Genomic DNA, 15,116 nt, shown 5'->3' with positions numbered 1-15,116 from the left:
ATATATATATATATATACTATATATATATATATATATATATATGTTATGTTTTACCTTAAAATTTGAGCAATGCAATTCTCTGTTGTGACTGTGCTGAAGTTCTTTAAATTGCCATTGCATGAAAACGTGCATAAAATGCAAGACAGTCAAATCTCAAATTCTGACATGTTCTAAGCTCTGCCGGAACCATTATTATGTTTACGATTATGATACATGACCATAAAATGATGCAACAAACTATCATCAATTAATATGACATTTGCGACTTTTAGTAAATTAATCAAATGTACTTTATTTGTAGAAATAAGCTTGCACATTTTAAGTATTTATTTTAAAGGGATAGTTCACCCAAAAATGATTTTTAGAAAAATAGTTACTGTTTGTTTGTAAGAAGAAATTTACAACTTCTTCAACAACATAATATCTGAATACACGTTATTTTTCTGAAATGCTCTGGGATGCACAAAATGCACAAAAAACGTAATGCATTAAAGGGTTAGTTCACCCAAAAATGAAAATTATGTCATTAATTACTCACCCTCATGTCGTTTCAAACCCGTAAGACCTTTACTCGCAGCTGACACAGAACAGCATACTCTGTTTATGTCCAGATGATATTCTCCAATATATATATATATATATATATATGTTATGTTTTACCTTAAAATTTGAGCAATGCAATTCTCTGTTGTGACTGTGCTGAAGTTCTTTAAATTGCCATTGCATGAAAACGTGCATAAAATGCAAGACAGTCAAATCTCAAATTCTGACATGTTCTAAGCTCTGCCGGAACCATTATTATGTTTACGATTATGATACATGACCATAAAATGATGCAACAAACTATCATCAATTAATATGACATTTGCGACTTTTAGTAAATTAATCAAATGTACTTTATTTGTAGAAATAAGCTTGCACATTTTAAGTATTTATTTTAAAGGGATAGTTCACCCAAAAATGATTTTTAGAAAAATAGTTACTGTTTGTTTGTAAGAAGAAATTTACAACTTCTTCAACAACATAATATCTGAATACACGTTATTTTTCTGAAATGCTCTGGGATGCACAAAATGCACAAAAAACGTAATGCATTAAAGGGTTAGTTCACCCAAAAATGAAAATTATGTCATTAATTACTCACCCTCATGTCGTTTCAAACCCGTAAGACCTTTACTCGCAGCTGACACAGAACAGCATACTCTGTTTATGTCCAGATGATATTGTCAATAATTATCGATACCGAACGATATGAAATATATATCGTTGATATATTTTTTAGCTATATCGCCCAGCCCTAATATTATCCCAGATGAGTTATTAAAAAGCTAGCTTGATAAAATATGATTGGAATATCATCATTAATATTAATCTAAGAACACAAATATTCAGATCCTGGAAAATTCTAGGGTTATTGCCAAAGCCAATTTGTTCCTGCAAAACAAATTTACAGCAGCATATACACAGAAGGCAATGTGTTTAAGGTATGAGATATGAGACAGGTATGAGGTATGATAAGTGCCGTGCTCCAATTACTGATGGAATAATTTCAGTGAAATTGCAAGCACAACATCTTGGCTAAATCTGTCCCTGGGTTTCATTAATGGCAGTCTTTATCAAATGGTGTTCTACATCATTTAAGATATACAAGCACATCTTGAGCCTTAAGCTATCATTTCTCTTTTTCTCATTATTACTTTTGATTTGCACTCTCAGATTAGAGTAAATCTTACCTAAAGGTCCAGCCAATCTCAGACCAGCGAGAGGGTTGAATGGGGTCAGCATTGCCCCTATAGCTTTGATCCACACAGGAATGGGTCTATCTTGGTCTCCTGGGTCAGGACGCTCTGGAAAACCCCACGGTTCCACCAGAATCAGGCGCTTTACTCTGGACAGTGTGTAAAAAGAATGACATGCTGTAATAAGTCAGTGGCATATTTTAACTGGATCACAACCCCATTTAGTGTTTTTTTTTTTTATGGTCAACTTCCAGCAACTTTCTTTTTGTTTTTGGTAGTAATCTGGACACTTTTATTTAATATAAAAATAAAAATCTTAGTGGATATAATAGAAGCAAAAATACAACTCTAATGCTGTTGAAATCTGATGCTAACAAAAATAGTTTTGAATCAAATTCTGAGATCAAACTGCTGACAGACATAAAGGTTGTGGGCAATAGGGAAACAGGAAGGATGTGAAGAAAAGTGGTTTGCATCTAGAGTGCACAATTACAACACAACAGCACACAGAAATTAGTTTATATTCATCAAAGGGCTGATTTAAAATCAGATTAGAGGATACAGAACTGCAAATGATAAATCTGAATTTGAATTTATGGAAGTAGAACTACAATGGGGGAAAATGCACATAACTACTAAATGTTTAGCTCTCTCTCTCTCTCTCTAGAAGGTCTTACGGGTTTGAAACGACATGAGGGTGAGTAATTAATGACAGAATTTTCATTTTTGGGTGAACTAACCCTTTAAGATCATGATAAGTATACTTCACTGACGCTGAGCTCTTTTTCTTCTCTTTAGTTACAAACCTGGTTGGGTATGTGATTGCGTAGGATGCAGCCAGATATCCTCCTAGGTTATGGCCTAACATAATCATACTTTCCAGGCCCAGCTTCTCCCTCCACTGTTCGATGGACTCCACAAACTGGAGCTCAGCCTCTTGTGCATCCGTGTTAAAGTGAGGTCTGCTGCTCTGACCAAAGCCCAGCAGGTCGAAGGTGTAAACGGGCCTCTGCTGAGAGAGAGAGTCCAGGTTCAGCGCCCAGAGTCCCACACCGCCCCCAAATCCATGCAGCAGCACCAGAGGGGTCTTATTTTCCATTGGCCCCTTAAATGCCAATGTCCACAGTGAGTTTTTGTCAGATATGTGGACAAACTGCCTGCAGAACTTGCTTGTGATGTCTGATAGGAATAAAAGGAAAAGAGAGGGAATCAGTAAGTTTCTCCTTTACAGAGAACCAGACTTTTATTTATTTATTTGTTTATTTTATTTTTTAATAAATTAAAACTTCATTATCACTTCACTATTTTTGATCAAATAAATGCAGTCTTGGTGAGCACAAGAGGCTTATTTCAAAAACATTCAAACCATCTTAAAAAGTGGCAAACTTTTGAATGGCAATTTATATTGTATATGATGTACAATATAAAATTATTGATTGTAACAACAAAACTAAAATAAAAGCTAGCTATATCAATATATATTGATCATCATAAGTTATGTGAATAATATAACTTTAGAGACAATTTGCTATTTCTATTAACAATTAAAATTGTGAAAGTTTAGATTTTGAAAAGCTATCCTGATTTTAGCCTGATTTTATCCACCTTTTTCCTAACGAGCCTACTGTGTTTTAAATTATGGGAGGCACTTCTGTTTTGGGGAAGTTCCACTCAAAAAGATGAGATTAAGATTGCACTATTTCCTTATCCATCATTTTGACTGAATGGGCTGTAAATTTTCATTTTCTATTTTCAGAAGTTAGGAAAATAACGTTATGTTTGGTATATTAATGTTATGTGGTATAACAACAATATCAATAGAAAAGCTCTTTTCAGCTTGCTGCATTATTTTCCTCCTGATTATTTTCATGCTTCCTTTGTATTGTAAGTAAACGAAAAAAGACAACATATACTGTACATTTGTGGTCTGCTCTCCCGATTTAATTTATGATATAAACCATGAATATTCCCTGGAATGCACTAATAACCTTTCATTTTTCTCCCCAAATCCTCATGTCTCTTTCCAGGTTTGTTTTCACACGGATGCTGTAAAATGTAATTGTTATAAAATATAGACTTAAATTACCATAATGATATTATCTATCACGTCCGTAATATTGCTGTGGATAGAAGGAGGATCTTTGGGAGTTATTAATGGTGTGTTGAAAGTAATTTGTTTATACTTTTACACTATTAAAGGGTTAGTTCACCCAAAAAAGAAAATTAGCCTGTGTTTTACTCACCCTCAAAGCATCCTAGGTGTATATGACTTTCTTCTTTCAGACGAATCCAATCGGAGTTACCGTATTGTCCCGAATATAAATTGTTGGTACATTTTACCAGTTTTTACCATACTTTCAAAACAAAAATTAAAATAGGAAAAATATGCAATATGAAAATAATTGAAGACAAAATGTGTTTTACTGAGAAAAAACAAGATTTGGTTTTTAAAAAGCCTTTTTCCAAAAGTTACATCTGGAAAAAGGGGGGGGTCGTCTTATAATCATCCGCTGGAACGGCTTCCGTGTTCAACAGTCAGCGGAAGTGAAAAAAAAGTGTTTATTACGTTTGAAATATGGATATTTATCTTACAAAAATGCATGGATTCGCTACTGGAGGACTTTATTCACCCCCCGGAGCTGTGTGAGGCACGTTTTATTATGGATGCGCGCACTTTATTTCACGTCTTCTGGACTGTTGACAAAAAACACCCGCTTATCCCGAAAGGCTTGGAGGAGCCAGGACAATTTTTAATATAACTCCGATTGGATTCGTCTGAAAGAAGAAATTCACATACACCTAGGATGCTTTGAGGGTGAGTAAAACACAGGCTAATTTTCATTTTTTCAGTGAACTAACCCTTTAAATTTCCTTTTAATGATCGATGGTTGAAGGGTGAGTAAAATAAAGTCACCTCATTGTACCCAGTTTTTGAAAATGCTTATTATTGTATTCATAGAGCGAACTTAAGGGGTCATGGGGTTTAGGACAAAGGTGGATAAATTGATACAAACAAAGGACACAATGGCAGTTACTCACACTGCAACATCTTCTCTTCTGCCTCCTTCAGTTGGCTCTGTGATGTTGGGCACCAGGAGGGCAGCCAGCCAGTGATCCACCATGATCTACAATACAATGAAATGTGAGCCTCTTTTTTCTTATTTTACTCAGAAACTAAAACACCACGTCTGAAAATGGTTGTTCTTTAATTAATAATACTAATACTGATACTAATACTAAAAAATACATACATACATACAGGAAATACTAAGAAGGCAAGGCACAGGTTAAAATCTTCTTTCAGAGCAGTAGCTAACTAACTAACTAATAAATAAGCTCTATATGAATCATATTCATTAAATATGAAATAGGAAATTAAAAAAAAAGTATTAAGTAGGCTTTCAAATCTGCTTTCCAGAGAACACAAACCTCAGACCTCGAGAAATTACTTGATAAAACTCAGTCTGCGAAATCAAAGCAGCATTGTAAAAAAAAAAAAGTACATTACAGTGTCCATGCTACACATATTACATGTTCATAAAATATATTATTAAACTATTATATATAACTAATGACAATGTTTAATTATGCACATTTCCACAAAATAATCATATTGCGTATGGGATACAATGCGGCTATATGTCCCAAAACTAAAGAGAAACCAAACCAAAACAGTACTTTCTTAAACAACTGTTGCTATGCACTGTTAAACTGCCCTAACGCATGATGTCATCAAGGGCAATGACTGATTCATGAGTAATGACAAATCCATGATATGGATTTGTCATTGAATCCTTTTAAAAATGTTGCTGGTTTAAATAGTTAAGCAAAATCTATGAAACTATCACATTTATTTTGAGGTAAGAGACTTCGTTAATCACCTTGAACAAAATGGAGTTTTTTTAAGCACCTGTTGAATAAAAACACAGCTGAGAAAAGACACATTCTGACCAAACAATGCCACCAAAAACACTATTAGGCCAGAAGAGTTTCCTCAGAGAAAAATAGCCTACCTATAGCACAAAAATAGTTTTCAATAAGTGGAAGGGAATAGATTTGTTTAGATTTGTAGATCTGATTTAGAATATTGGTTCACATTAAGTAGTCCTATATGTTTGTTTATTAGGATTACATCGTTCTTATGTATTAACATGAACACTGTAAAGTGACCAAAACATGCTCCTGGTACTGTAAATGGTAATGGCACTTAGTAGTTAGTTTATGAATTACATTTGGACACATTTTACCTCAATGTCTTGTCCAAGAAACAGAAAACATTGTAGAAGAAACTACGAATACCAAGTAACATCAGTACACGCTGAACCAGTCTAAAGCAAGAGAATGTAAAAGAGCTGTCAATCAAAGACACAATAATTATATTACAATGAATACAGGCAATTAATCATTTAGTTAGATATTAGTTAAAGTGATTATATACATATATATATATATATATATATTCAAAAGAGTGATTCACTCACGAATCGGACAGCACTAGCATTGATCACGTGACAAAGCGTCAACGACACTGAACTCTGATCTAGACTTCCTAGCTGGCTAGTGATTATTATCAGCGTTAAATGTACAGTTCAGAAGTCGTTTTCACTGCATACGTGTTGTTTGAAGGCACAAATAATGTTTATTTTCTTTGATGTTAAAACGCATGTATAACGGTGTAGGCGTTTACACGAATAACTGTAAGAGGATCTATTTCAGTCTGTAGGCTCGTGACTGTCTGCATAATTAAATCAGTGTTGATAAATCACTCACAGTTGCACATTCATGTGGTTATTTAACAGGTTTGAACGGTGGGTGGGTGTGATCTAGAATCGGGGCTGTGTCATCTCGATGACGTGGAGGAACTCAAGTCAGCCTTAACTTTAAACCTCTCCGGTTCATACACTTGAATTAAACACAAATTTAAACACGATTTTTAAATCAACTGGCTTAAATGGGTCTCTAAAGCGCAGAACTGACGTCTGTTTCGCTTTCCGGACAGCTGTTCGCGCGTGCAACACCGTGAGTAGATATAGTTTACATGTCAGTGGGGTTTCAGGCCTGACATACGACTTGTATCTTTAATATGTTACTTTACAAGCATTTAAGCTTTGCAAAGTGGCAGCAAGAGTGGCGTGTGTGGGTTATTTGTCTGTATAATGTAAGTGGGGTCACATATAGCTTGTTTTTGTTAGTATGTTTCGTAGTCGGGCATACATGTTTAGCTCCGCCCAGTAATTAATCTGTCAGTGAAGTCAAACCCCGTTGACTGTTCATTCAGACAAGACAAGCAAAGAAATGTTAAATGTAATGAGAATCTCATGCTGTGTTTCCTGAGACATGTCCACAAACTGTGCTGCTCCTGCAGGTTTAGTTTTACACAGATCTTCTTTTTTTGGTCAGTTTTCTTGCCACACCTTTTCATGTAATGTTACTTTTCAGTATTTTTTTTTCTTCCAGAATTGCATGTTTAAGGATGCAAGCATCTTCAAATGGTTGATGTTATGTTGTACATACAGATACAATCCGTAAACAGATGCATACATGCATTATTAATCACATCAGGCAATTTGCAGTGTAGCAGCAGGCAGACACAATAACACACACACACACACACACGTACCTGTTTTGTACCTTTATGGTGACTTTCCATTCACTTATGTTGTTTTTATATTGAACCAACGATATTTCCTCACTCTTAACCCCAGCCTTTCCCCTAAACCTAACCATCAGAAAGGTTTTTGCGGTTTTAGATTAATTAAAACATCAAGCATAATCTAAATATGTGTGTGATATAATGAATAACAATGGAAACTTGACTGTGCAGAAAATAAGTACACCCCTACATCAGTGGCTTCTTGATGCGTTTCCTTTCATTCTTATAAAAACATCAAGAAGAATAAATGTTTTGCTCATTCCTCCATACTGTGTGATATTGGAGGGTTTTCTTTCATATACGGCCCATCACAACATTTCAGTCGGATTGAGGTCTGGACTTTGACTTGGCCATTCCAGACTTTTCCATTTCTTTGTTCTGAGCCATTCTTTTGTGGATTTGCTTGCATGTTTTGGGTCATTATCATGTTGAAAACTCCATTTATGGTTCAGCTTCAACATTTTTACTGATGGTTTCACATTCTTTCCTTGTTGTAATGTGGAATTCAAGTTCGCCAGGCCCTGAAGCATCTTGATCTCTGCTCTTGAAGTGCTTTTGGTGGACAGATTACAGATTACAAGTGGTCTGAAATCCTCCATTTGTAGATTGTTTTACATACAATGGAATGGTAGATAGCTTGGAAATGCCTATAAGTCCCTTTCCACACTTTCCTTTAACCTTCCTTTCCTTCTCAGGTTTGTCCAAACTAGACTAGTTAAAAGTCTTTCTCTAGCTTTCCTCTTTAATGATGTTATACTATAATTCTAATATTAGGCTTTTAATGTATACTGAATACTGAAGAAAAAAAATGATACTAAATGTATTTTTAAGGTAAGTGGTTGCAAACTATTTATTTTAGCTACATTTAATTAAAAAAAAAAGTTAAAAGTTAACTAAATTTGTTTATTGAAATGTAACTCAAATAAATTGATTGCAACCACTTACCTTAAAAAAATTAGTAAATTCAATGAATAATTTTTTTCAGTGAGTATTGTAATATTATTATCATCAGTGCTGATGTAGCGGTGTACTACTAATTTTTTTCACACACAATTTTTAAGCTGCAAATCATAACAAAATTTACACTTGAAGAGTATTTGGTGTGTGACAAATATGCAAAAAATTTAAAAAACAGGAAGGGGGCAAAAACCTTTTCACGGCACTGTATATATCTTCTGCATGGGTACATTGGGTAGATTACTGCTGGTCAGACCAGCTTAGTTGGTATAAAAAGAAAGAGACCACAGAGTGATACAAGACGCACAAAAATAGCACTTGTATGTTGCTATATAGACAGTGGTGAAATATAGAGTTTAGCAGCCATTATACAAAAAGACTTGACTGCCCAATGCCACGACTGACCAATCAGAATCAAATATTCCAGAGAACTTTGTACTATAATGAACATAGAACTACTACAACACTTAAAAGCATCAGCTCTTTTAAAGCATCTTTAAATCTTGCCATCAGTTTTGTTATTTGACCAAAGAAAAATGGATACACAGTACTTTTCAAAAGTTTGGTGCCAGATGTTTTAATGTTTTTGAAAGAAGTCTCTTATGCTCTCCAAGGCTGCATTTATTTGATCAAAAATACAGTAATGTGCTCAAGAAAAATGTAATATTATTAGCAATGTTGAAAACAGTTGTGCTTTTTAATTTTCACTTGATTTCTTTTGTAATAGTGTAAAAGCCACATTTGATTAATTGAATATATTTTAGCCAAATAAAAGTGTACCTAAACTTTTGCATGGTAGTGTGTATTGGAAGAGTAAGTCATAATATAAAGTGAATTTTATACTGTATGATGATATGTCTTCATCATCAAGCAGTTTTTTTTTTTTGACCAACCATGAATTTTATTCTAACCTATTAGTTAGAATGACCTATTTGCATTAGTCTTCTGAGTAACATGAAAACATTTTCATAAGCAGTTATAGATGCAAATAAGGCTCGCTCTTCACAGTGCGAATTGTGTGGTGTTACTTGTGGTGTTTCATCTGCTTTGAAGTAAAATCTCACCCTGTACCTTTTGTATCTGAATCTTGAGGAGAGTGATATGTTTTATTTATAATTTTTTTATGCCCCTTGCCTATTTTCGTCTGTGTGTAACACAGGGATCAAGAAAAATGCAACTTGGCTTGTCGGTTTCTGACAGTGATGTCTCTTCGTTCACCCCTCTGGTGGTCTTGGAGCTTGCTGATGACACTAAAGCAGAGGCCATCACTTGGTTACTAAACCGGATCAGAGACAAGCAACAAAATGGAGGTGAGACCCCTGGCATGTTACATCTAGGGAAAGAGGTTGACAGGAACTTAACATTTTCTGAAATATCTATTTGCTTTCTGAAGTTGTTGGTGTTTGAAGTCCATTCTTTGTTTTTTGGGCCTCTGTCAGTGTTACTCAACCACTCTGACCAACCAAACATGAACCCTGCCCTTCACAGAGGTCAGGAACATAGAATATCAAATTCTGCTGGTAGAGGAAACACAAGTGCAAAGTTACTTCATACATACTGCTTGCACAGACAACAAGGAGCGACTCTGTGCCATATTAACTGCTCAGTGCTCTATTTATTAATTAAAATAGCCTGACACTGCAGTGTTAAATGTATATTAGTACTAGTTCTGTAATTCATTTTTATTGTACTTAAGCTGTAAAGCTGTCATAAATGATAAAGTACTGCTGTAATGTTTCAATACTAGAGACCAGTAACATGAAATGTTATTGTATCAAGCTGTTTTTATTAGTGGTGTCAAACGATTAATCGCGATTAATCGCATCCAAAATAAAAGTTTTTGTTTACTTAATATATGTGTGTGTACTATGTATATTTATTATGTATATATAAATACACTCGCATGCATATATTTAAGAAAATTTTACGTTTATATATTAAATATATTTATATATGATATAAATTATATGAATATAAATATAGACATGTAAATACATGTAAACATTTTCAAAATATATGCTGTATGTGTGTGTATTAATATATACAAAATAAGTATACACAATACACACACATATTATGTAAACAAAATATAAATAATAAAAAAATATAAATATAAAATAATAAAACTTTTATTTTGTATGCGATTAATCGCGATTAATCGTTTGACAGCACTAGTTTTTATATTTATACAGATTATGGTTCAATGACATGACGCTTGCTTATTCAAAAGTCAATAAAAAATTCCTTTTATACACAGTTACTTGAATATGCCTCTTCTTTGATTAGCATGTTTACAATTTCAGTTCTGCATTGAAATTCATTTTGGGTTTAAGTTATTCTGCAACTGTTCAGATGCGATTATAAAGGGAAAAAATCATTAAAATATGGGTTTATTGAGACTGCTTCACTGCCTGGTGGTACTATTTCAAAACTTTCGTCTGCAACATCAAAATCATGTGATGTAGCCAGTATGCAGAAAAAAAAACCCGGAAATGATTCACTCATGACTGTTCTCTGGTAAAATGAGCTGCCAACCTCCACCCAATCTACCATCACAAAAATCTTTTCTGCGTTTCACTAAACTTGCCATTGTGTACTATGAATAATGCTGGCTCTATGTAATCTTCCTTATGTGTAAGGATAAATGAATACATATGAATGTAAATGTCAATGTCAAAAAAACTAAAATATCAGATAATATGACCTTTTGCCTGACAAGACAAATATTATAATATTTATGAATTAATAATAATTTTTTAGAGTCAATAAATAGAGTCACACAGTTTTCTTTAGTTTAGACAATATATTTCAGAAAACTTAATTTTTTATTGTTAAATTTTATGCACATTTTTTATTTATTGGGAATTTGACATGGTAAAATATGTAGTGTAACATGGTGATTCTGTTTACAGGAGCAGAGTTGTTGGTGAATCAGCTCCTGTTTCCAGCTCAGGATGATCAGAAGCCTAATCCAAATGTCTTTGTGGTGGGCTCTACATTGCAAAGGCTCTTAAATGGAGCTGAGGATGTAGGGTTGTTTAAGGAGTTTCAAGATGGGACAATGCGAGGATTCACTTATGCCAACAGAGAAAGCTTCAATGACTTTAATGGTGAGATTTGTGATTTCAGCTTCATTAGTTCATAATATAGGCTTCACATCTACAGTATATGACTAATTAGAAACGAGATATTGGTTCTTCGATAACACTTTATTTTAAGGACCAATTCTCCCTATTAACTAGTTGCTTATTAGCATGCACATTACTAGCATATTGACTGTTTATTACTATTTCTGAAGAACATGTCTTATTCTGAATGACCATATTTTAGATTCCCCATACGTAAACAACAACTACCTTACTAACTATTAATAAGCAGCAAATTAGGAGTTTATTGAGGTTAAAGTCATAGTTAATAGTGAGAATTGGTCCCCAAACTAAAGTGTGACTGGTTTTTCCAACAGGGATACAGTATTAAGATACAATACACTCAGTAACTGTATTGGTCCAGGTTGTTCTGTAACATTGTGTTGTTACATTGTGCTCATAGGAGATGGAGAAGGATTCCTCAGTGACGCAGAGTGTCAATACATTATCAAACATGAGTTGGACACACTTAGGGCTAAGAATGAAGAGCATGTTCCAGGATACCCTAAGCTTAAGCTCTACCCTGGAAAATCAGTTGGTAAGTGTATTTCTATAACCAGCTGCATTAGATGAATACAGTAACAAAAACATTAAAGTTGCTGTGTGTATTTTTTATTTAAAATGCTCCTATCCCAGTTTGAAATGCAGAATATTTGTACATTTTTCCAGACAATTTTAAACATGCTGGCTCTTTTATGATTTCAAAATTGTTCTGTTTGTTTGAACGGCCCGGCACAAGAACAGTACCTCAAACAATGAATGGTGTGTATCTTAAAGTCAACTTGAAATCAAAATTGACCCCAATTACATGTTCTGGGTGTTGGTCACCTGTGCATCATATTTCTAGCAATTGCTCATCCTCATAACCTTTAAACAAAAAGTAATAAATTGCTTCTCTGAGGGGAGGGTGGTGAAAATGCTGTTAAAGGGTTAGTTCACCCAAAAATGAAAATTCTGTCATTAATTACTCACCCTCATACTCGCCCTCAAACCCACAAGACCTTATTTTTGATGAAATCCTACGAGAATACTTTTTGTGAGCTAAGAAAACAAAAATAATGACTATTCAACAATTCTTTTCTGCACATGCATGCACCGTTGTACTATCGCACGTTGAATTCTGACACGAAAGAGAAGAAATTATTGAATTAAGTTGTTATTTTTGTTTTCTTTGTTCACAAAAAGTATTTTCGTAGTTTTATCAAATTAAGGTTGAACCACAGATGTCACATGGACTATATTAATTATGTCCTTACTACCTTTCTGGGCCTTGAACGTGTCAGTTGCATTGCTTTCTATGCAGGGTCAGAAAGCTCTCGGATTTCATCAAAAATATCTTAATTTGTGTTCTGAAGATGAACAAAGGTTTTACAGGTTTGTAACGACATGAGGGTGAGTAATTAATGACAGAATTTTTATTTTTTACTAACCCTTTAACCAATGGTCACACTTTCTGTGTGCTAAAACATTATTGGTGTAAATGTTTTTGATTACTTGGTTATTGGTTATTCTTGGTTATTCAAAAGTGAAATTCAGAAATGGAATATTAATATTGGTGTTTTTTAATGTACTTTTACAAATAATGTTGAAATAAGTGTAAGTATTTGTAAGGTCATGTGATCTCAACATGGCGTTTCACATGAGTAGGAGACCCTGCCTGTGTAGAATAAAACACTTTTTTGTTGTTTTATATCTTGGAATAGAATAAGTGCAGCGTGGTCAACAGTTGAAACTAAATTTAAAACATTGCCATTCAGATTGTCATATTTGCTGTTTAACAGTAATGCTTTAGTATTTTTTATTCAAGTTTTTTCACAGTGCTTTTTTGGTTTTACGTTTGAAGTTACATTTTATCTGTAAACTCTTTTCCAGTGCGGAGGTTGCAGTCTAAAGGTGTCCTAAACCAGTATTTTCCTCTCCATAACAAAGAAGACCTTAAAAGGCTCTCGTTCTCATGGTACAAAAAGTTCAAATTGTCCTTCCAGCCACTGGGTGAGTCACTCAGTCTGTGTGCGCTGGCAGCACGAACTTTAAACCCAACTCCAGCCTTTATTATCAGTTTTCTGATATAACTTACTGTGAAAAGAATTTCACAAGAATTTTGCTTATATAAGTACAGCAGAATGTCATATTTGGTGGGTGTGCGATTTATAGCTGTTCTCTTGAATTATTCTGGGAATTCAAAAGTACTGTTGATTGCTTGCTTAATGCAAATGTAAAGTGAAGCGGATTTGTACTTGCACCATCTTGAAGCTCAGCTCAACTTAAAGTCTGGTGTTTTTGAACATTAAACACATGCATTGAAACTGCTGTGTACTGTGCTATATTAATTGCAGATGTTCTGTTTGTGTCCTCCATGATGTAGATGACATCAGACATTATTTTGGTGAGGGTCTGGCACTCTACTTTGGATTTCTAGAGTATTTCACATTTGCCTTGGTGCCCATGGCCCTCATCGGTATCCCTTACTACCTCTTTGACTGGGAGGACTATGACAAGTATGTGCTGTTTGCGGTCTTCAACCTGGTTTGGTCTACAGTATTCTTGGAAGTGTGGAAGAGATGCAGCGCTACGTTGGCATACGGGTGGGGAACTCTGAGCCGCAAAAAAGCGTTTGAAGAACCGAGGGCTGGATTCCATGGAGCTCTGGGATTTAATCCAGTCACGGGCCGAGAGGAACCAGTCTACCCTAGCTCAAAGTACCAGTTTTTGAAATGTTATTATGTTTAAAAAAAAAAAAACAAGTATTAGAATCAAACAAATTGTATCTCGGCCAAATATTGTCCTATCCTTACAAACCATACATCAATGGAAAGCTTATTTATTCAGCTTTCAGATTATGTATAAATCTAAATTTCGAAAAAAAATTACACTTAAGACTGGTTTTGTGGTCCAGGGTCACATATAAGCATGATAAATATGGGAAGTGTTCTAGATGCTCAGTTTGTTTTGACAGTGTTTATTTTCCCACGACAGGCGGCAGTTGAGGATATATTTGGTGTCGGTTCCCTTCGTTCTGCTGTGCCTGTATCTGTCCTTTTACGTGATGATGGTTTACTTTGACATGGAGTTCTGGGCCATAAATATATACAATGAAGATCCTAGCATTGCGACGAGCATTCTGCTGTTTGTACCCAGTATCATCTACGCTGTGGTCATCGAGATCATGAACTTATTGTATCGCTTTGCTGCAGAGTTTCTCACAGACTGGGGTGAGCCTGAAATTCTTCTTGTCTTTTTTCGTTCTTATTTCATAACCTTTTTTTTTGTCTTGGCTTCATAACAGTTAGCTTTAAAGGGTTAGTTCACCCCAAAATGAAAATTCTGTCATTAATTACTCATCCTCATGTCGTTCCAAACACATAAGACCTTCGTTCATCATCGGAACACAAATTAAGATATTTTTGATGGAATCAGAGAGCTCTCTGACCCTCCCATCAACAGCAATGCAACTATATTGTTCCCAGGTCCAGAAACATAGTAAGGACATCGGTAAAACAGCCCATGTGACATCAGTGGCTCAACTTCAATTTTGCGAAGCTACGAGAATACTTTTTGTGCGCAAAGAAAACAATAATAATGACTTTATTCAACAATTCGTCTCCTCCGCGTCACCCTAT

General features: G+C 34.7%; 2 protein-coding genes across 3 annotated transcripts in view; one reads left to right on the top strand and one right to left on the bottom strand.

Annotated features, from left to right (window-relative positions):
* The window catches only part of LOC107723076 (1-acylglycerol-3-phosphate O-acyltransferase ABHD5-like), an 11,435-nt gene extending 5,320 nt beyond the window's left edge, over nt 1-6,115 (bottom strand). The window contains exons 1-4 of the mRNA XM_016531581.1: nt 5,988-6,115; nt 4,780-4,865; nt 2,547-2,919; nt 1,735-1,889 (exon numbers count right to left, since the gene is read on the bottom strand). Coding sequence (XP_016387067.1) covers nt 1,735-1,889; nt 2,547-2,919; nt 4,780-4,865; nt 5,988-6,049 — 676 coding nt within the window. The 5' untranslated portion in view covers nt 6,050-6,115. The remainder of the gene's footprint in view (nt 1-1,734; nt 1,890-2,546; nt 2,920-4,779; nt 4,866-5,987) is intronic.
* A 431-nt stretch (nt 6,116-6,546) lies between these two features.
* Nucleotides 6,547-15,116, top strand: part of LOC107723075 (anoctamin-10-like) — a 39,174-nt gene continuing 30,604 nt past the window's right edge. Inside the window, exons 1-7 of one of the 2 annotated variants that reach the window (XM_016531579.1) lie at nt 6,547-6,758; nt 9,516-9,660; nt 11,263-11,460; nt 11,900-12,034; nt 13,369-13,488; nt 13,862-14,195; nt 14,473-14,708. In XM_016531579.1, coding sequence (XP_016387065.1) covers nt 9,522-9,660; nt 11,263-11,460; nt 11,900-12,034; nt 13,369-13,488; nt 13,862-14,195; nt 14,473-14,708 — 1,162 coding nt within the window. In that variant the 5' untranslated portion in view covers nt 6,547-6,758; nt 9,516-9,521. Of the gene's footprint in view, nt 6,760-9,509; nt 9,661-11,262; nt 11,461-11,899; nt 12,035-13,368; nt 13,489-13,861; nt 14,196-14,472; nt 14,709-15,116 lie in introns of both variants that reach the window. The other variant, XM_016531578.1, reaches the window with a different exon arrangement.

The sequence above is a fragment of the Sinocyclocheilus rhinocerous genome, unplaced genomic scaffold (genome assembly GCF_001515625.1).
Source record: "Sinocyclocheilus rhinocerous isolate Xijiao unplaced genomic scaffold, SAMN03320098_v1.1 scaffold1686, whole genome shotgun sequence".
Classification (NCBI taxonomy): Eukaryota; Metazoa; Chordata; class Actinopteri; order Cypriniformes; family Cyprinidae; genus Sinocyclocheilus; species Sinocyclocheilus rhinocerous.
The sequence above is the reverse complement of the archived record's forward strand: the minus strand, read 5'-3'. Positions and strand labels throughout refer to the sequence as shown.